At 56.3% G+C, this 20,155-nt stretch overlaps 9 protein-coding genes across 9 annotated transcripts; 3 read left to right on the forward strand and 6 right to left on the reverse strand.

Annotated features, from left to right (window-relative positions):
* Positions 1 to 130: 130 nt before the first annotated feature.
* SCHCODRAFT_02627784 (uncharacterized protein) lies at positions 131 to 740 on the reverse strand. The gene has a single exon (XM_050345429.1). It carries the CDS (start codon positions 634 to 636, stop codon positions 277 to 279), a length of 360 nt encoding a protein of 119 aa, XP_050199462.1. The 5' UTR covers positions 637 to 740; the 3' UTR covers positions 131 to 276.
* Positions 741 to 926: 186 nt separating this feature from the next.
* SCHCODRAFT_02580100 (uncharacterized protein) lies at positions 927 to 3,443 on the reverse strand. The gene is made up of 10 exons (XM_050343904.1): positions 3,174 to 3,443; positions 2,605 to 3,057; positions 2,486 to 2,551; positions 2,406 to 2,431; positions 2,031 to 2,355; positions 1,930 to 1,971; positions 1,804 to 1,880; positions 1,258 to 1,749; positions 1,115 to 1,204; positions 927 to 1,055 (listed from the first exon to the last, which is right to left on the reverse strand). The coding sequence occupies exons 2-10, from the start codon at positions 2,962 to 2,964 to the stop codon at positions 1,034 to 1,036; spliced, it is 1,500 nt and encodes a 499-aa protein (XP_050199463.1). The 5' UTR covers positions 2,965 to 3,057; positions 3,174 to 3,443; the 3' UTR covers positions 927 to 1,033.
* Positions 3,444 to 3,503: 60 nt separating this feature from the next.
* Positions 3,504 to 6,286, reverse strand: SCHCODRAFT_02627790 (MFS general substrate transporter). The gene is made up of 16 exons (XM_003031081.3): positions 6,226 to 6,286; positions 6,101 to 6,171; positions 5,778 to 6,040; positions 5,651 to 5,726; positions 5,525 to 5,595; positions 5,252 to 5,460; positions 5,163 to 5,202; positions 5,001 to 5,103; positions 4,814 to 4,946; positions 4,722 to 4,758; positions 4,642 to 4,670; positions 4,516 to 4,591; positions 4,234 to 4,457; positions 4,092 to 4,174; positions 3,922 to 4,038; positions 3,504 to 3,865 (listed from the first exon to the last, which is right to left on the reverse strand). Exons 3-16 carry the CDS (start codon positions 5,938 to 5,940, stop codon positions 3,784 to 3,786), a joined length of 1,443 nt encoding a protein of 480 aa, XP_003031127.1. The 5' UTR covers positions 5,941 to 6,040; positions 6,101 to 6,171; positions 6,226 to 6,286; the 3' UTR covers positions 3,504 to 3,783.
* Positions 6,287 to 6,669: 383 nt separating this feature from the next.
* On the reverse strand, positions 6,670 to 8,812 carry SCHCODRAFT_02504825 (MFS general substrate transporter; the record flags this gene model as incomplete). The annotated part of the gene is made up of 13 exons (XM_003031080.2): positions 6,670 to 6,751; positions 6,813 to 6,929; positions 6,980 to 7,062; positions 7,123 to 7,346; positions 7,403 to 7,478; positions 7,528 to 7,556; positions 7,701 to 7,833; positions 7,886 to 7,989; positions 8,044 to 8,083; positions 8,130 to 8,338; positions 8,398 to 8,468; positions 8,522 to 8,597; positions 8,650 to 8,812. The coding sequence occupies 13 exons, from the start codon at positions 8,810 to 8,812 to the stop codon at positions 6,670 to 6,672; spliced, it is 1,407 nt and encodes a 468-aa protein (XP_003031126.1).
* A 483-nt stretch (positions 8,813 to 9,295) lies between these two features.
* On the forward strand, positions 9,296 to 10,606 carry SCHCODRAFT_02627794 (uncharacterized protein). The gene is made up of 3 exons (XM_050345430.1): positions 9,296 to 9,472; positions 9,534 to 9,836; positions 9,889 to 10,606. The coding sequence occupies exons 2-3, from the start codon at positions 9,677 to 9,679 to the stop codon at positions 10,200 to 10,202; spliced, it is 474 nt and encodes a 157-aa protein (XP_050199464.1). The 5' UTR covers positions 9,296 to 9,472; positions 9,534 to 9,676; the 3' UTR covers positions 10,203 to 10,606.
* Positions 10,607 to 11,340: 734 nt separating this feature from the next.
* Positions 11,341 to 14,320, reverse strand: SCHCODRAFT_02580106 (uncharacterized protein; the record flags this gene model as incomplete). The annotated part of the gene is made up of 5 exons (XM_003031079.2): positions 11,341 to 11,914; positions 11,967 to 13,284; positions 13,462 to 13,730; positions 13,861 to 14,140; positions 14,192 to 14,320. The coding sequence occupies 5 exons, from the start codon at positions 14,318 to 14,320 to the stop codon at positions 11,457 to 11,459; spliced, it is 2,454 nt and encodes an 817-aa protein (XP_003031125.1). The 3' UTR covers positions 11,341 to 11,456.
* A 488-nt stretch (positions 14,321 to 14,808) lies between these two features.
* Positions 14,809 to 17,133, forward strand: SCHCODRAFT_02627802 (uncharacterized protein). The gene is made up of 8 exons (XM_003031483.2): positions 14,809 to 15,088; positions 15,134 to 15,205; positions 15,255 to 15,340; positions 15,389 to 16,117; positions 16,173 to 16,334; positions 16,387 to 16,542; positions 16,592 to 16,764; positions 16,812 to 17,133. Exons 1-8 carry the CDS (start codon positions 14,896 to 14,898, stop codon positions 16,969 to 16,971), a joined length of 1,731 nt encoding a protein of 576 aa, XP_003031529.1. The 5' UTR covers positions 14,809 to 14,895; the 3' UTR covers positions 16,972 to 17,133.
* A 1,042-nt stretch (positions 17,134 to 18,175) lies between these two features.
* Positions 18,176 to 18,891, forward strand: SCHCODRAFT_02307434 (uncharacterized protein). The gene is made up of 2 exons (XM_050342325.1): positions 18,176 to 18,293; positions 18,342 to 18,891. The coding sequence occupies exon 2, from the start codon at positions 18,382 to 18,384 to the stop codon at positions 18,742 to 18,744; it is 363 nt and encodes a 120-aa protein (XP_050199465.1). The 5' UTR covers positions 18,176 to 18,293; positions 18,342 to 18,381; the 3' UTR covers positions 18,745 to 18,891.
* On the reverse strand, positions 18,295 to 19,843 carry SCHCODRAFT_02307426 (uncharacterized protein). Its single transcript, XM_050342324.1, has one exon. The coding sequence runs from the start codon at positions 19,519 to 19,521 to the stop codon at positions 18,730 to 18,732; it is 792 nt and encodes a 263-aa protein (XP_050199466.1). The 5' UTR covers positions 19,522 to 19,843; the 3' UTR covers positions 18,295 to 18,729.
* Between the last annotated feature and the right edge of the window lie 312 nt (positions 19,844 to 20,155).

Below are 20,155 nucleotides of genomic sequence, written 5' to 3' on the forward strand. Positions count from 1 at the left end.
ATTCGGACACAATGGCGTGAAAGAGAACAAAAGCACCCGGCGCGGCCGGCTATCCCCGGTTGATCGCCGGAGCACGTGCCCTTGCCCTATATAGGGCGGCTCTTCTGCCACTCTCTCTTTTCCCAAACCCCCACCCTCCGACCTCCCCAGGTGGTTGCTCGTCAGCCAATCAGCCTCCCAAGGATCGGGGCGAAGCCTGGCATGCTCACGCGTGCCGCCGTCGTCTAAATCCGACGTTCTGAGAGGACGACTGGCGGGTGGCCACTTGGATTCACGTCACCACAGCGCAGGTCTTCGACCGCGCTCGAGGCCGGAGGAGGCGGTGGATGCCGTGCTCGCGCTGCAGCTTGGTCTTCTCCGGCTTCTACGCCGTAGGGTAGTCCCTACCTCGCAGCAGCGTTGATGCCGACTATGCAAAGTCATAAGCTGTTCTCCCCCAGGGTTTCGTTCGAGCTGGCGTTTACGTAGATCGCGGGCGAGCCACAGGGTTATCCTTCGGTCTTCGTATCGAAGGACGCCTGTTGGCCACGCCGGGTACTCCACCGCTGGGCTGCCTTCGGCAGACCGACCGCGTCGCCACACACCAGAGGGCCGACTCCCTCTGGGACGCGTAATTTTTGGGACCCTCGCGCACATTCAATGTGCAGTCTAGAGATACATTACTATGGTTAACGGATAGTACGCACCTTAGAAACTACTCCAGTGTCAATAAATGAATATATGATGGCGATCAGGCTCTTCGAATGGCGTTCGACAATAGATGGAACCGTATAGCTCTTCCTTGCAGAAGCAGATCAATCGAAAAGCCCCAAAGCGGAGGCCCGCCTAGTGCGCTCGTAATTGCTACTTACCGAGTGGATGAACTTCCTGAGCGGGGTACAGTACTAACATGTCCATACAAAAATGTAAGAGAACGAGGCGGGGCAAATCCAAGTGGCGCAGGCCGTCGAGCGAGAGGCTAAGAGTAGCATAGTATTCCAGAAATTTACAAATTTCGTGTCTAACATACTTCGAGAGGTTGCTTGCATGCACGCTACGCAGAGGTCGACGCATGCCTGATACGATATATACGTCAGCTGCTACGCACCACAATACCACTGAAATGCAAACGTACGCTTCGCTCTGGTGCTTGATTAGCTCGGCTTGGCTGGAGAATGTCATATCCTTGCACAACGAGCAATTCTTACGCTCGGTGGCCTGGGTCCTGAAGAAGACGTGAGAATATGTTTCGGGGATGACTTGCAACGAGAAACTCACGCGCGACGCGATGCCTTGGTGGATTTGCGACCTGACTTGGCAGATCGAGCGGGAGCAGCCTTAGTGCCCGCGCTGCTGCCGGGTACGAGGCTTCCACCGGGAGAGCTGGCCGGACCAGCGACGTTGTCGCTCTGAGCAGCGACGGCAGGCACTTCGGGCGCAGGCACGGGCTTCGCCTCAGCCTTGGCTTTAGGCGTCGAGTTCTTCTTGGGCTTCGCCATCGCAAACCAGTCCGCGGCAGACTTCTTGGGCCGCTCCCTGTCCATGAACGGCACGAAGCAGCGAGGGAGAGGGTATGGCGTCTCTGCCTGATCTGGATGATCGAACTCGGCGTCGTAGGGCATCTTGGGCGTCTCGGGAGGAGAGAAGAGGCAGTCGACCGCGGGGGTGAGCATAAGCGAGCCATCGCGCGCGTGCGCCGCCAGAATACGCTGCGTAAAGGGATGGTCGGGGTCGTAGTCCTTGTTCAGAAACTTTGCGCGGGCGCAGAGTCTATATCGGGGCGTAAGCGCTCAGTGAGTCGAAGAGATGGGGGAAGGAGCTCACGTCTGGAGGTTCTTCTCGCGGACCTCCGTGCTCTTCTGCAGATTGGCCACCCTCCATGTAACGTAGTCGTTGTAGACCTGTTCGAGTTCACGCAATGCACAAACCTGTCGATGAGAAGAAACTCACGATCATTGTAGTTCGGTGGCGCGCACATCGCCACATATATTCCTGCGAAGGAGAATGCCTCATCAGTATTCGACGTAGCAATTAGGGCGCGCAATGCTCACATCCTGGCAACAGAAAGCTTGGACGAAGTTGTCGCTGCTCCCGACGAGGTCGTCCGGGTCTTCGGCATCGCTCTTCCAGCCGATCTGGGCGAGCTCCTTCTCCGCCCGGCGACGGTCCTTCAGGACGAACCTGCAGTTGGGTCCGCCCATGAGGATGTCGTTGATGGGGAGAGGCCACCCGTCCACGTAGGGGCTGAGGTCCCGCAGCATGCGTGCCTGCCAGAACATGGCCAGCTTCGGCAGCGGGCCCTCCTCGACGTCGGGCTCGAAGGTGCCGTACGTGATGCACGTTGGAAGGTCGTTCCAGCCGCGCGTCATCTCCGTGCTGGATCAGAAGTGAGTTTATCAGCTGGTCGATGAAGCGATGGAACGTACGAGTACATGAACTTGGCGCAGTCCTCCTGTAGAGCGGTGTGTTAGCGAGAATGAGTTGGGGTGGAGCGAAAGCGACATACGTTGCCACACAACCGAATCTTCAGGTCGCTGGAGGCGGGTGGCTGCGCCGTCCAAATGCCACAGACCTAGAAGCCGAGCATGAGACTCGATGGGAACGAAGAGGGCATGGTAGACTCACCGAGCACGGCCCCACGCAAAGCATCTTCATGAACGTGGTTAGGTCTCGCAATGCCACAGGCAGATAAGCCCTCGCTTCATCGGTGATGTTGCAGAGGTGGCTCAAGCCAGCATCGCTGAGGGCGTTCTGGAGCATCTCCTTGTCGACCATCGTCCGGAAGAGGTGGCAAGCGTCGCGCAGGCAGAACAAGTCGAAGACCGAGCAGTGCGACATGATCACCGCCCATGTCTCGTCGGTGAACTGCTGGGCAGCAGATGTAGTCGCAGGCGCTGCATGCGAAGCGTCACTCGTCGCGTCGGCGATGGGCGGAGAGGGAGACTTCGTGCGAGGCATCTTCGCGGGCGATTGGGCAGCAGACATCGTCGAAAGGGATAGAGGCAAAGCGACGGTGTGCGGCAACTAGACTGTGCTCATATATACAGCGCTTCGGTCACTCTTGAATGGTACGTGACCCTGTTTTTGTCGTCAGCGCTGATCATAATAAACAATGGGAAACCCGGAGATATGGTATGACATACGCACAATGGAATCTCCGGGTCACAAATTGGACCAGAACCACCGCCACGCACCCTGATCTTACTGTCCCCTGCTCACCTGCCCATCGAACTCTCGGTGAACTTTCATCTGAGAGCCGGTTTTTGTCGGGCGGCCGAGAAGCGAGGGACATTGCCACAATAGCAGCCACTTCAGATCGTTCCAGATCATCTTGCCACCGCTATCGAACAGCCTCCAATAGGTGTATAACTTACATGAGATATGACCGCAGTCAGCTCAAAGCACGAGTCAAAGCCAAGCTCTATACCCCGGTCATACGCACGGCCACGCTTTGCGCGGCGATACGGGAGACATCAAGTCGCGTTTGATGGCATTTGTTCCCGTATGATGTGGCTGTGGCATGTTTGTGTTTGGAGGTCCAAGCTTGTTACCGTCATCGTGAGCGAGCTGGCTGCCGACACGAGGACAGCACATTCAGCTGAGGTTGTCATCATTCCTCGTCAAGCAAAATAGGCGAAATTTCTGTGTAGGGCTCTTGACGATCCGGCATTCCGTCAGTCAAAGGGGATCCAGAATCAATGTGGCAATCAAGTCCGTTGCGCCCTCTATTCGAGGTCGCAACGAAAATGACATCCACTTGATCAATTCCTAATCCCTTCAACTACGCCCCAATCCCCCGTCTAATCAAGTACTCGTCGCATCAGAATACTTGAATCCACCAAGCGAGCGCAGCCGGTCCCCATCGCGGATAAGCCAGATGATCAAGCTGGTCGCGATGTCAATATACGACGAACAATCGAGGATTCGACGAGGACCACTTACACATATCCTATCCAGGCGACGCCAGCGAAAATAGCGTACACGGGAATGAGCCCGATGCTATTGATGAGGGGGAAGATGGCCGGGATCGTCAGCGCGCACATGAGGGCGCGGAAGCCCCTGCGTGGGGAATGAGCGAGACAGTACAGGTGAGAAAAGCAAAGAAAGCTTACTGATTCGCGGACACGGCCTCAGCGCTATGCTCGTGCATGATGTCGACGCAGTACGAGCCGACGGGCGAGAGGACGACGTCGATCTACAACATGCACGCATTAGCACCGCCGGGAGAGCACTCTTCAAGATTGACCAACGTACCCCAATCCCGTTGAAGAAGAACCAGATCAGGTTCAGCGTCAGACCAAGCGGGCCGGGGATATACTGTGTCGTCAAGCCACTCGCGATGAGCGTGAGCGGAATAAGGTATCCTAGGCCGGGGGTCGTTGCGCGCAGGCGGTCCTCGGGATACCAGACGCCATTGCGGCGCTCCCGCCACTTGATAACCATGCGGTCGGAGAACTTGCCAGCCAGCGGGGCGCCGACTGGGGGAAGGGATGTTGAGCTTCAAGCCCAGAACGTAGTGTGAGAAGATGGACGCACTGAAGTTTCCCATGCCCATCGGTATGAAGCACAGCCCAATCAAGAATTCGTTGCCACCCAAGTGGTAGCGCTTGCCCTACCAAGCTTCGTCAGAGCCTCGTGCACGAAAAGATGTATAGCACGCACGATCGTGTAGGCGATAGGTATAAGCAGCACTAGATGCGATGTCAGAGCATGTATGCAACCCAGCAGTTGAGAGGACGTACCAAAGTCCGAGATCAGAGCCGTATATCCTGCTATCGTCTGGAAATCTGCGATGAGGACGGTGCGCTTCATTCCTTTCAGCAGACGGTCGTACCGAGAGCAGCATCGGGGGGCTCGCAAGGAGCTTCATAGGTCCGACCGGGTTCAAGAAGACGAAGCTGGGGGGCTTGCGCCCTGCCCCTTGCGCGCGTAGCCTTTCCTTTTCGATCTCCTTCGTCTGGGGATGCCTGAGAACGATCAGTCAGACGTCGTCTGCTGGAAAGAGAAGAATAAGAGCGTACTTGGTTTCCGAAAGGTAGAAGTAGACGAAGATGAAGGTGGCAAAGGCCGCGACGCCAATCGCCTCCTGCATGTGCCGCCAGGACGAGTAATGAGCAGCCCATCCTATACAAGTCATCAATATTCACTTCGGCTTGCGTTCGACTCCCTCATCCTCGACGCACCTCCCGCAACAGGTGCCAACGCCGGGCCGATGAGCGCCGCCTAAGGATGTCAGTACACGCGCTGTTTGCGCTGAAGAGGACTAGCTCACTCCGGTGAACACGCCCATCGCGAACCCGCGCTCCTCGAGCTTGTAGATGTCGCCGATGACACCCGAGCCGACCGAGAAACCGGGCGAGGCGCCGAACGCCTGCATGATCCGCCAGCCAAAGAGCTCGGGGACGGAGCGCGAGCGGGCGACGCCGAAGGACCCCACGACAAGGAGGGGGAGACCGATGAGGTATATGGGGCGGCGGCCGTCTGGAGTCAAGGATAGGTGAGCGCGTGGTAGTGCAGCGGATACGAGGACGATGGTGGTACATACACCAGGTCGAGTACGACGAGAAGGTCATCGAGCCAAGGGCGACCGTGAACATTGAGATGCTGACGGCGTTGCTGGAGGGGGAGTCAGTATTCGTCATCACCTCGGGGTATGGCGTCGAAGACCAACCTGACGACGTCAGGCGTCGTGTTCAGGTCGTTCGCGATCTGTGGAATCGAAGGAATGAAGGTCCCCGACACGAATACTAGTGGATCTAGTCAGCACATAGGAATCAATACCTCCCAAGCGTACTCACAAGCCATCAGCGCCGTGAACGCGGTCATGCCCACGAACAGCCGCTTAGCAGCAGGAGAAAACCGTTCATAAACTTCATTGTGCTTCTGCACGGCATCGTAGTCGTCGCGCTCATGCGCTGCATTTTCTTCATGAAGGAGCGGCGTCTCCTCCGAGGTGGTCATGACGGTAAGAGGAGAGTACAGAATCCGACGCTCTAATCTCTGAATAAACAGGTTCCGCCGAGTCAGTATTCTGATGAGTCAGGGAATACGATCGAGCAGCCTGGGAATCGGGGGCAGAGTGAAGACCTGACGTTTGGTAGCCCAAAGAGTTGACACGCACGAGTGCAATCTATGCCTTATCCGTGGTATGAGAGCACCTCCTATATGGATCGTGCAATCCTCTAGTATTTGCTGAAGAAGTTCAGTTAATGTCTTACAACAAGTGTCTGCACTTGGTCAACCCACCCGATAATCAGGCTGTCCCTATACAGCCCACAGGATGAAGCACTGTACACGAAACCAACGCAAAGAAACGTAATGGTTCGAGTCAAGCACCGAGCACAATCCGTGAGAAATCCCCTGTCTTCGGCAATTGCCGCCTGAGGCGGATGTCGACTTCCCGCACATCGTTCGGTTGTCTGTCAATGTCTGGTCTAGTCGTGCATGGTCGCAGGTCGCGCGATTCATACCATAGTGGCTTAAGCTACAACAATTTCTCCAGACTAATGTGTAAATACTGTCTGAGGCCCCAATTATGTGCATTGTGGGCATCGAACGAAGACGGGCCCAGGCTCCTCTCACTGGGCCCGCCGAATGATGTCCTTCATAGCGACTCCATGCACCCAGATCATGTTTAGAGGTTTCACATACATATATATCCTCATATTTCGATTACACGCGGACGTGCGCTCATGCACTCGTGGCATCGGAATACTTGTAGCTTCCAACAGAGCGCAGCCGCTCGCCATCACGGATGAGCCAAATTACGAAGCTGGTAGGTACGTCAGGCTTCGGCGACCTACTACAAGAGCAAGAGAAGGATGGCAGCTCACCCATAGCCAATCCACGAGATGCCGGCGAACAGAGTGTACATGGGCACGACCCCGATGGTGTTCAGGAGCGGGAAGATCGCTGGGATCGTGAGCGCGGACATCAAGGCGCGGAAACCCCTAGGAAGGAGTTCAGGGCGTGATAAAACAAGCAAGGAAGGAAAGCTCACTGATTCGCAGACACGGCCTCAGCGCTATGCTCGTGCATAATATCGACGCAGTACGAGCCGATGGGCGCAAGTGTGGCATCGACCTGGATATCAGAACTGATAAACACTGCAAGAATTGTCACCAGTCGAATGAACGCGCTCACTCCGATCCCATTCAGGAAGAACCATACCAAGTTGAGCGTGAGCCCAAGGGGTCCGGGGACAAAATGCGTCGTCAAACCGAATGCAATGAGCGTGAGAGGGATGAGGTACCCGAGACCGAGCGTCGCGGCGCGCAGGCGGTCCTCAGGGTACCACGCCCCGTTGCGTCGCGCGCGCCACTTGACGACCATGTAGTCGGAGTACTTTCCCGCGAGGGGGGCGCCGACTGTCAAGTGGGTGTGAGTTCTCGATACATGGAGGAACGAGGAGGAGAGGGCGCACTGAAGTTGCCGATGCCGACTGGGATGAAGCACAGGCCGATGAAGAACTCGTTGTCCCCGAGGTGGTAGCGTTCGCCCTGAGGGAACCTTCAGCAATCTGAGAACAGAGCCGAGAGTCGAGCGTACGATGGTGTAGGCGATGGGGATCATGAGGACTGGAATGACAATGAGTACGTGCCATAAGTCTGACGCCGAGGCACGCGCCAAAGTCCACAACCAACACGGTATATCCCGCGATTGACTGTGGATCCGCTCATGAGCAGGCCGCTACACAGGTTGACGAGAAATATCGGACGCACCGAAAGTAGCATCGGCGGTCTCGCAAGCAGCTTGAGAGGTCCGAGCGGGTTCAGAAACACGAAACGAGGAGGCGTGCGGCCTTCTTCCAACGCTCGCTGTCTTTCCTTCTCGATCTCTTGGGTGTTTGGATGCCTAAGGCCGCTTGTCGATGGATTAACCACGCAGCAAGAGGATGAACACGCACTTGGTCTCCTCTAGGTAGAAGTGAGACAAAGACGAATGTGACGAGGGCCGCAACGCCAATGGCCTCTTGCATGCGACGCCAAGATGAGTAATGAGCTGCCCATCCTGAACCAGTCGTCAATGGCGGTCTCAGAAAACGGCCATTCGCCGTACACGTACCTCCTGCGACTGGCGCGAATGCTGGGCCGATCAGAGCAGCCTGAGGGCGTCAGCAAAGTGCAATACGTGCGATCAATATCGCTCACCCCAGTAAAGACGCCCATCGCAAACCCGCGCTCCTCGAGCTTATATATGTCACCAATGACGCCCGAGCCTACGGAGAAGCCAGGCGAGGCGCCGAGGGCCTGCAGGACTCGCCAGCCGAAGAGTTCCAGCACGAAGCGAGAGCGCGCTACGCCGAAAGACCCCAAAACGACGAGCGGGAGGCCAATGAGGTATACGGGGCGACGGCCGTCTGCGATCTAGTCAGGCGGGCCGACCAAATGTCGAGCAAGTAAGCGGACCGCAACGTACACCACGTCGAGTAGGATGAGAATGTCATGGAGCCGAGGGCGACGGTGAACATTGAGACGCTGACCGCGTTGCTGCAAAAGAGTCGGCGCTCATTGTCGCTGAGTACCCCATCGCTGGACTCTACCTTACAACGTCAGGCGTGGTGCTCATGTCGCGGGCAATCTGTGGTATCGAGGGAATGAACGTCCCAGAGACGACTACTGAGGTCAAAGAGTCAGCCTTGAGAGTCTGTCAGTCAGAAGTCCAACTTACAGGCCATCAGTGCCGTGAACGCGGTCACACCGACGAACAGCCGTTTGCTGGCTGGAGAAAAGCGCTCGTAGACCTCATTGTGCTTTCGTACCGCATCGTAGTCTCCACGCGCGTTTTCTGTGCTGTCCTCATGAAGGAGAGGTGCCTCCTCCGAGGCGGACATGATGGTCTGAAGAGGAGAAACCAAGCAATCTTCAACAAAGCGAGCTTGCGGTTATCCCGCCGGCCTTATGAGTCAGGCCTAGTCAGGCGGATCGGCCGATGACGCTGGGAACCGGATGTCGCGAGAACCTGGGTTCACAGACGAGTTACTTCTTCTTGGAAAACGACGACATGGGTAAGGACTACCGGGGGAAAGGTGACTGGTTCGTGCAACCCGCTGGTATAAACTCCATTAGCTGCACATACGTCGCGAGTGTCTTGATCGACAGCTTACCATAAGGCCGACCACTACGAAGAAGAACCCCACACCACATAATGTACGCAAATTTCGACGCAGAGGCACCACGCGCAACACTTAAGGTTGACAATGAGAGCCGCAGGCCCGCAGCGTAAGGCCTAAAAATCGTGGGAATGATCACATGATGCTCGGCACCTGCCGCAGAGAACAAGCCCCGGAGAATGCCGAGCTGCCTTTCTTCCTTCCGCCATGGCGATTCATCGGCTGGGCCTCAGTCACTCATCTAGATGAAATTTGTATATTTTGTGACGAACGGGAATCATCTAGCGAGTAAGGGGTTGGTATGCAGCAAGATCAGGCGCGAGCTCAACCGCGTGTCTCCCTTCAAAACGAGCGTCTTCGGCATATGAAGAGCGTACCAAGGTACGCATACAATGTGATTCAACGATGAAATCCGATAGAACTCACTCCTAGCATCTGCCAGGCAACAGTGAAGGCGGATATCAGCATACACTCAACCGCTCAACCTCAAGGCATTCGATCCGAACGCAGTCGAGTGGCGCGCATTCAATACGATCATTCCGCGAAGCGCTCTTCGCGCACAGAGGCTCTTCGACATCATGAAAAATGAGAGGACTACGATGGACACTAGCGTCTATGACCCCGCTCGTCATTACGCCATGTCGCTCATCTGGGAACGATATGGCCGCTGACGAAAAAGTGGCATACGTCGCGGGTGCTAACAAGTTTCCCTTGCCAAGATCTGCATCAAGCCAAAGCGTAAGAGGTATGTCACCTATTTATATCAGCGGTGAGCCTCGGTGACTATCGATCGCCAGTACGGCACGTCAAGAAGAGGCCCTGCGTATACATTCGTTCTCGCGGCTATCGGCGTTCATCTTGCGGCAGGGGATGGTCAGGTCTCACTTTTGGTCCTACCGGCGTTCACCATTCGATGTCCGCCTATTTACGACCAAGCTATCTGCTACAGGCGATTATGTCCTCGACCACTAGCGCATGCGCCGCCCAACATGGAAGGAGTAACGAGTACGTCTTCCCTATCCCAAGTCGTCGCATTTTCTATCATCCCAATCCAGTCGTACTTATTTTGAAAGCAAATCCCATCAGGTCAACGGAGAAGAAGCGACCATAGACCAACACCGCCTGCGCGATGATTACCTCTTGCCCTACAAAGACATGTCAAGTCCCCCCGCGTTGCGACATGCGAAAGCACAGTTAGTGACTTCCCCCTTCATAGATCGCCGTCTAGACTCTAGAATGCGGGTACTCACTACATTCAGCACACCATTACTGCTGCAGGACGCCAATCGACATCAGGAAAAACCTCCGTGCAATTTCGCACTCACCAAAGCTATACACGACTACGGAGCGTCCCATAGTGCGAGGTGGGAGCGGGATAGTTTGTCGTAGCATTGAATAGTCGTTAGTGAGGTGTGGATAGTACCTGTAGCCTCCAATTGGAGCTGTGCTCGATATCGGCCATCCAATATTAGTGCTGACTTGTACTGTAGATTCCCGTAGATGAGTAGGGAGGCGACGTAGGTCAGTGTAGATCTGTAAAGATATTATTGACCTTATCTCGTTTGGCATAGCTGACGACAATGCAGACTTGAGACCGGAGTAATTGATCCTCGGAATCTGAGGTCCAATGACCGAAGTGAGTGCTCATTAGATCCTGAAGTCCACAATCGAGTCGTGAACCTGGCGAAGTTGACATTTGGCGGCGCATGTCACAGATGTGACATATGTCACTTGGGCAAGACCTGACTTCCCGTGCTGCTCCTTTGTGATTCCTGCGCAAGATCAGAGGGAGAAGTGTATAGAACAAGGTCATAAGCCCTAGTATAATGATTATCTTTGATGCACTTCAATCTGTCGCTGTGTTCGAACGATTTCGGGCACGGCCGAAATTGACTATCTTGAAAAGCTGAGACTGGACTTTATCCCGGCCAACCTTCACCTGTCCTACCATCGGAGAGAAAATTTTATGTGCTATGAATATTCAGATCTGGAAATCTGACATTGGGGAATCCGCGTTGGCGCAAACAAGCCTGGTCGAGGACCGGTGGGCGCGCGGACCTGTGTGGTGATATATTTCATTCACTTCTCACATTATTGTAACGTACGTCGCGTAGTGGTTAGTGAGACCTCTCTGAGGAAGGAGGACTGCACAGGACCCCGCGTTCGAATCTCGCGACCGCCGGCCGTGCGTACTGACTAACCTATCTTCTCTTGTGCCCTTTTATTCCTTTTTTCCCCACTCCAGATCTGTTTGGCACACTCCAGAAGCCAGTGTCGATCTTCATAGAAAAGAAAGACGCGTCACATAGGAGTAAAGTACAAATCCAATCCATTCATATAATGATCAAAACTATTGATTTTACTATTAACGGCGGCGGACTCTTTTGGCTGCAGGAGCATCTCCCTGCGCGGGTGGTCCCTCTGCGCGGCGTGATGCGGGGATCGTGATGCTTCGCTCGCGCTCGCGCCGGTACCGTTCGTATAGGAAGCGAAGGAGGAAGAAATCATGATGTCTGAGGTATGGGTTGACATAGAACTTGGGGGCGACATCCAAAACGCAGGTCGCAGTCCAGGAAGGATGGACGGAGCGGCCAAAGTATGGGATCAGGTGACAGGAGCGAACCACGCGTGTTACAGGTATAACAGCAGAATGCTGAACACCCTGGCGTGTGGCGCGCTTGATGCAGAACATTCCGATGTCTTTGTTGTAGGCAGCGCTATCGGAGAGGGGGGTGTAGTAGTCGACGTAGGCGAGGGGGTGGCGGTATGTCCCGACTGTAGCTGGTAGCTTGAAGATGAGCCGTATGCGAGCAGGGGTAAGGCCTGTGCATAGCAAGTCAGTCCCGATCGAAGAAAGCGCAGCGTTGCGACACACCATCCAAAGGCCCAGCCCCTGGTCTTGCTTCACGATCTCGCACAAGGGCAGTCCCCCATTGTGCAGCTGCCTCGGGCCTCACAGTGCCGACTCCAGTGATCCGACGAGGCCTTGCTGGGATAGCCACAACCTTGTCGTCGTCCGATTCCGAAGCGGCTTCGGGAAGGGGAGGAAGCTTGAGCTTGACCTGCTTGTAGACTGGAAATGTGACGGGGGAGTTCTCGTCGAGGTCGGTACGCAAGGGAACAATGCCCTGCTGGTCAAGGAAGCGGAGGAGGTGATAGCGGAGCTCGTCGACGTGGTAGTCGCGGAAGATCGAGGCAAGGGTTAAGCGTGGGAATGGGGGATGTTTTGCGACGCGGTAATTCTCTTCGTCGTACTCATCCTCGTCACCTTCCTCTTCATCATCCTTGTCCTCCTCCTCCTCCGCCATGTCCTGCTCGCTCACATCCTCCCTCTCCGCTTCGCGCCCATCCCCTATATCCGCATCATCGTCATCATCATCGCCGTCGTCCACTGTATCTCCCGCGGCGGTGTAGCCAGGCATCGCCCACTGAAGGAATGTCCCAAAGCGCCAGACTGCCTCTTGCCGCGCTAACCAGCGCGTCATCTGCGCAAGATACTGCTTGCGGCTGGATGCGCGATATCCCAGCTTCGCCAAATCGATGTGTAAGCGCTCTGTCCCCTCGGTGTTGAAACCGTCTGCAGTCCCTCGCGAGCGAATCGCGTCGGCATAATGAAGCAGTGCGTGGATCTTGCTGATGTTGAAGTGCTTACGAATGCCCAGGTCCACAAAGATCTGCTTGTGATCATGGAACATCGCGCACGCAGCTTCAATTTCCGCCAGCGACTCGTCGGTATGCCGCTCGAAATGCCCGTAATATATGAAGTCCAGCACACCACGGACCGCACGGACAACTTCTACGTCGACACCCCCATCCAGCGCACCAAGAAACACCTTCTCCATGTGCTTCTGTTCCTTGCCGGTCCACTGCGTCGTGCCCGAGATGCCTTTGTCGAAATGTCGAAGGTCGTGATGGAGCGGCATGGTAAGGTAGCGCGCGTCCATCTCCCGTCGTTGCGCATGCTCATCCATGTCAGATCGCGGGATGCCGATAGCCAGTGTTGACCACTTCGCAACATGCTCCTTGAAGACGCCTTTGTGGACCTGGTGCAAGAGATCGGGAGTCATGCACGAGAAGATATTCGTATGCGGTAAGTGCTCCCAGAATGGCTTGACGGCGCGGAGGTTGAGCTCCTTGAATTCAGCAGGATTCTCCCCAGCCGCCTTCTGCTCGAGCACGGTCAGCGTCGCAAGCTGATCTCGGAGATGCAAGGGGTCGAGCGGGGGCCCTTTTCCGCGCTCTTTCGGGCCTACCGTGCAACACGGGCAGGTGTTCTCGCGAATACAGCATACTAGACACTGTTCCGGGTAGTCCGCGATGTACGCAGCGAGAATCGGATGAACACGACGCACCCATCCATCCGCACATACCATCTCCACCCCGTTCAGTCCAGCATCGTGGAGCGATTCAAGGAGGTAGGTCATGCACTTGTGGAACAGCCGGTATCCCTCGAGCGACCGGCGCTTCTCGTCGAAGCAGGTGAGCTTCGCGCAGGGCAAATAGCCAATGAGCACGGTCGCGCGCGAGGAAGGCTGACGGCGGATGTTCTTTGCAATGTTGCCAATGGTGAGATACACCGGCCAGGCTTGCTTGTCGCCACTAAACGCCGACAACTGTGTCCTGTCCGACGCAAGAATGACTGGGGAGATTGTGGCGCCGTCCGGAAGTTTGTGCTTGCGTGCAAGGTGAGCCCGAGTTGATATCCGTGTCGTGACAGCTCACCTGCGTGTCGTACCACCAATCCCCTGTCCACATCTCGTCGTACTCACGGTTTACACCATTTCCGTCTTGATCAAGGTCACGGAATACCCGATACGGTGCGTAACCTTGATGTCCGTTGTAGGCAGGATTCCCAAGAAGATCCCGAATGCACTCGACGGGATCGCGCTGCCACAGCTCGATGTCCTCGGTCATTGGGTTGCCGTTTTTGTCCGTGATGTTTCCCTCCACACTCCAGCTTCGACACGACCAAGCCGGTGCTTGCGGGAGCCTGTCAATGAACTGCAGGAAGCTCCGTTTGTTGTGAAACGAGAAGCCCATAGCACGAATCTAGATGATGGTTGGTACGTACTTGGACTTCAAGAAGCACCAGATACGCACCGACTTAAGCTTCAGATACTCGTCAATCTTGCTTTGACTTGCCCCGCTCGTGACGAGCCATTGCAGATGCTCCCACTCCTCCATACTCCTGAACGGTGCGAAAGGCGGGAGCCCACGATCATTCTGCATCGCTCGAAAGCTCTCAAAGGCCGTCCGGCCCATTCGAAGGCGGGTCCCCGCAGCACGAGGATACTTCGTCACAAAGACACGGTGGGTTGCGGTACGGCGATTCTCAGTTCTCGACTCATTGATTGTGGGGCTTGGCTCGGGATGAGGTTCGGGGGATGGCTCGTCGTAGGGCTCAGGAGGGGGCTCGGGATGGGATTGGGAGCTGGCCTCCTCAATGGTGTGCGGTTTGTCTTCGTGCTCGCGAGCGCGGGAAATTGCTGCAGCTTCACGCTCGAGCTTCGTGCGACAAGGCAAGTATTGCGAAAGGTGCGATTTGAGTCCTTGGGAATAATCAAAATTCTGCGAGCAGTACGGGCAGCGATGCGAGGTCATGTCTGGAGAAGTGGTTGCAGGCAGGAATATTCCAGACTTACGACAGGGAAATTGGGGATGGCGCGGCTTTTCCCGCCTTGCAGTCACATGATGTCCATGGAAAAAGAAAATTCGGCCGCGCGTCCTGCCTCTTGCACCCGACCACCACCTGTTAACTTCAGACTCACGTTCATTGCTGTATCTTTTCGTTTCCACCCATTCCTATGCCCTCCGTGGCTTCTAAGCGACCCGCGCTTCGTGGCTTCGCTGACTCGTCCTCCTCAGACGAGTCAATGGAGACGCTCCCTCCTCCCCCAAAACGCAGCAGGCGCGCGCGCCCTGTAGCTGAGGAAGAATCGAGCGAACATGAGGTCGAGTCCCGCCCTCGGTCGGCTCGTCAGCGGCTCACTCGCCGTTGTATGTTTTTCCCATTTTTTCCGTCCTTGTCTGACCCTCCTGTAGCGCACGAAGCTGACACCTCCGTCCGTGCCAAGAAGGACAGGGGCAGGGGGCGAGCACGTCAGCCGCCATCTGGTCAGTACTCATTCTTCCCCTGCATTGCATGTTGCTGACAATATGGAAGATCATGAAGACTGCGATGATGAGGACGAGATGGAGAGCGAAGAGGAGACCACCAAGGCCAGGTCACTCGATAAGTTTGGCTCCTCGGTACGTCGTAGCTACTCACAAGTATTCTCGTATCTTACGCGTGTGTAGGCAGTCTCAGAGTCGCACACGAGACTCAGCATCCGTACAGGCGACCTCGAGAACACGCTCAATACTAGCGGTGGCGCCTCCCGCCAGGACCCGAAGCCCACTCGCATCAGGCGCAAGGATTTGCTGTCCGAGGCCAACGCTACTGCTCCGATCAAGGACAGCAACATGTGGACCAGCGACTCCAACTTCGACCGTCAGCACACCGAATCTGGTCAGCCTTCAGCAACGACAAGCAGCAGCGGTCAAGCTTCGTCATCAACCAACGGCACATCAGCTCAGTCTTCGCCTTCGACCTCGTCATCTTCAACTTCAACCTCGTCTTCTTCGACTTCGGCTTCATCGTCTTCAACTTCGACTTCAGCTTCTTCAACTTCGACCTCGCCTTCTACTGCCAACTCCACATCGTCGGCCGGACCACCCCCTCCCGGTGCACCGACCCCTGGTCCTACACCACCGATCCCACCTTCGGACGTCACTAATGGCCCGATGCCGCTCCAGTACATCCCCGGCTTCGTTCATCGCCCACACTACCGCTACAAGGCCGGAGACCTAGATGGAACATCCAAGCAGGTCATCCTCCGGACGTGCCGCGAGTACGAGGCCCTCATCCTCAGTGTTGATGCCTTCCCGGACAGTGTGAAGCAGCGGGTTTGGCTTCAGCAGTGCTTTGCGGGTGCATGTCGTAGCATGGGCGTCAACTTCGTTTTTGATGACAGGCTCAGAAGCATGGTAAGCCTTGACATGTATGCACACTGTGGCTGCGTATCAATGATCCTGTTTGTAGGTCGTAGGACGTGGCTCTCGCATTCGCGGCGACATGCTCAAGATTGTTCGTGGGAAGGTCGCATCAGAGTACAAGTTCCGCCTCTCGACTCGTCGCATCGCGGTTCGGAAGAATCTTAAGAAGGCCGAGAACCTCAAGAAGGACAATGGTTATCTCTATCAGGTGTGTACTTCTCCACATCTCTCTCGGCTCATCGCTCATTGTAATCCTGCAGAACGACAAGACCCTTGTTGGATATTGTCGCTCGAAGCTTGTCCCTATCATTTTGCAGGAGGCCCTGTTCGGGTCGGACAGCACGTCGTTCGGTGTTGTGTATCGCAGGTACTTCGATCCAATCCCTCTTCCGACACTCGCGCTCGTCTATAGCATGGTGCGTATTCCTTACCCCTCTGTACTCTGCGGGACTGATGTGCTTACAGATAAACCACTGCATCACCGAATGGTCTTCGGGCAATCGTGTCGTCGCGAAGTTCACCGAGGAGGACGTCAAGATCAAGAACTACCAAGCGCACCTCAAGCTCGTCTCGGACTGGTCCTCGGATGAGCCCGGTACGACAAGGAACATGCGCGTGCGTTGGTATCGCAAGATTAGGTAACGAGTTTGCTATGGTTTGGTACTTCCCGCTGACGCATCGATAGGGCTTTGGCAGGCATCGAAGACACGACGCAGCCTACCATCACCGTCTCGGCAGCGGCTCGGATGAAGGCACGCGAGGAGCTCAGCAAGCATACTGGTGATACGAGCACGGACGAGGATGTGGACGACGAGGATGAAGAAGAAGATGAGGGTTCAGCCTAGTACGTACAGTACAATTACACTTACAATCCTGGACTTTCGGCTCGTAGATCTTTGTTCCCTGCCGTTTCCTCATGTTTGGCTTACTGATAGATAGAGTATCGTAGACCTAGCATAACACGTTGCCATAGTCAATTGGTTCAGTATACATGTGTTTTTGTTTCATCGTGCATCTGTGGAAGGCTCGACGAAGCCGCAGTGTGACAGACTGCTACGAGTCGCTGTGAGTTCCATGTTACACAGAATAGTTCACGGTAGGCATGCGGTGCGACCCAGCTCTGTATAGCATTACGACCTTCGTTGTGCTAGATAGCTTAGCATAGTGGCCACACAATCTATCCATATAGCCTGCTGAACTACCGCTGACTACAGTGTACTACAAAGTCAGAGGCATGCACTATCCAACGCCCGATAAAGGGGTACATGTCTATCTGGCAACGCGCACTATCGAGGCCGTCGTAGCGTGAGATAGAGAAGTTATTTTTTCCTGATGGACGGTCAGACCCACATACGTGCTGCGATACCTTCCATCGGCGGCGGAACCAATTCGTTGTTGATGGATCACATCGCGGCCACCATAACCCCGTGCGGAGAACAAGGGCACTCGCCCTCGTGGCTATGCGTCACTTGGCGGTCTCCAACGCCTTCGATACCAGCTTTCCACTCGGATGCCCTCGCAATCTGGGGACCCCGCCAAGTAGCCGCGCTCTGGCGTCCACGGATCATGTCAAGCGACAAGCGCCGAAGCGACACAGCTCTCGCAGCACGAGTAAGCCGCCCTTCATCTCGACTTCTGAATGCTTACAATGCGACCTTAGCGCCAGCCACCTAACGGACGCGCCGGCGTCCTGGAGGCGTGCGATTGCAGATCGAGCCCTGGACTGTCTGTAGACGCGCTGAGTCCTGTCGCCTATCTCGCCCTGTGTCGAGCCACAAAGCATCCTACTCGATGCGTTGACGCGTCGACCGCCGACGGCAAACGATATCGCAGCCGTGTATTGAACTTACCAAGCGCGGATGGACGACCAAATTTGGGCCGCAGACCGTGAACCGTTTCGTGGGAGCGCAGCTATCCTGCGAAAGGCATCATTCGCCCGGGCGCCTCGTGGGCCGGCAGCGGGGAGCGCCCTCGGGCCCCAGCGCGCTGCGCGGCTACACAGACAGTCATCTGCGGCCCCGGGAGCCACCCTGGCGGGGCCCCGGGCTACAGATGCGCGTGGGTCAAGCGACGTATAGTCTTCACCCACCCGCCTGCCCGCCACCCAGCTAGCGCGCGAGCCGGCGACTTCATCAGAGCGTGACTTTGATTTTTCCAGCCGGTCCAGGTAGGCAGCCACGCCCTGATCTCCTGGACGCAGCTCTGACGGAGGCAGACAGCAGCCGTGCGCCTGCGACCCCAAATGCGATGCGCGGATGGGAGGCCGCCTCTTCCCCCGCGGGGTGCCCGTCTACTGCGTCTTCTCCGCCGCCCTATGTTCGCGCGACACCTCAGGAATTGCGCGGACGCGCATCGCTGGAAAGGTCTGGTGCGCCACGCTCCTAGCCGGGGCCCGCTTGAATCGGCAGCGAATGACCAGCACTGCCGCGTTGTCCCGCCCTTCCCGCCCGATGGTAAAACGTGCTACAGGCCGATGGACTCCTGGGATTTGGCGTAATCAGATATGCTCAAGGTCTGCAGCCTCGGTCGCCTCGTGCCTGCAGACCTCGACGATGGAGTCCGGAAGTCTGGCCTCGGCGGGCACGGTCAATCGGCGTATGCGGTCACGGCGGCTCTGATCCTGAGCCTTGGGCTGCGTCGTCAGCTCCCCTCGATGACGGGCTGCTCGGACTTGGGGGCGGCGTACGGACAACATTGTCTGTGTCGCTCATAGGTTCCAAGAGAAAGGGACACCCGGATTTGGAAGGTGGGCCTTCCGCGCGCCAAGTCCGTACTCGCGGCCAGCGCATTCGCCGTCCCAAAGACGCCGCGGCATCGCCGCGTTCGGTAAAGTGCCGCACGTAGCACGATGTGCCACCGAGTCTCAGTCCAGGCTGCTGGGTCCGCGCAAACCGAGAGTTCGCTTCTGTACTCAGAGAAGGCGCGTGTCCCCTCTCTTCCCTCTTGAGTCCCGCGGGCCTGAGTTCTAATGAGCTTCTCAGAAGGCGCGGCGTCCTGGTCGCGACTGCGGTCGTGCGCGCAATGGGGGGCGCTTCTCGTCCAGACGCACGTCGGGGCAAGGATGAAGGCCGTAGACGTGCCGAATGGCATCGCTCGGCGAGCGGGGCGTGGGGAAGGGCGCACAAGACGCGGGCGATACTTGCGATTAACCTGCACCGCGCAATGAAACCCGACCAGGCCGTCACTGTAGGCGCAGGGCGGGCGTACGGCCACCCATGCATTCCCTCGTGATGGGGTCTCGCGAGCGCATCAGGACAGCCGTCTGCCAGCCGCTCGCGCAAAATTATGCGGGAAGGTGCGCATCGCACCCTGTTACTGCTAACCAGAAGGGAGGGGGAGGCGCTTCCCTTCTCAAAAATTGTGCAACATTGCCCCTGGATAGAGAACTCGTACATCGTCGTCACTTCGCTCACAATTTGTAGACGTATCCATCCGGCCGCCCTCGATAATTTGCGCGCTTAGGGCGTCAGACCAGCGAGCCGCCATAGCGGCATTGTCAAGCTCGATGGGCCGGAGGAAGAGGCCCATGCGGGGTGGCAAACTGTGGGACCATCAATGACCATCACCCCAATTTGCTTCCGTCAAGCTTTCCATCCGCGCACGTGAAGTGCCTGAACGTGTTATTTTGATCGGTGTTCAACTCTTCAAGGAGAAAGGACGCAGAAGGGAAAGGATCTCGGGCCCTTTCCGACCAAGCCCGTTCTGGTGCCGGGAAGTATGACGCATCCCTCGGGCCCTCTTGGCTCGCTCCTGCGCTTTTTGATGCAACATGTGCCCCGTCGACCGCGCACAAAGGCTGTGTACCGCCAGTATGAAGAGGCCCCCGAGTTTTTACTTATCGTGATGTCGATGATGTGCGACTTCTGACCGGAGGCGTGGTGATGAGATACGCCGGGCTCCAGGCGCAAGGCGTGCCGACTTTATTCGTCCGGGGATAACTCGACGGTTGATCGAAATCTGCGATGCTTCCGGCCGATGTGTGTTCGATTGGGGATTAGTCCACAACACCAGGCGCTTCGGGGACGGGAC

This window comes from Schizophyllum commune, assembly GCF_000143185.2.
Source record: "Schizophyllum commune H4-8 unplaced genomic scaffold SCHCOscaffold_7, whole genome shotgun sequence".
Lineage (NCBI taxonomy): Eukaryota > Fungi > Basidiomycota > Agaricomycetes > Agaricales > Schizophyllaceae > Schizophyllum > Schizophyllum commune.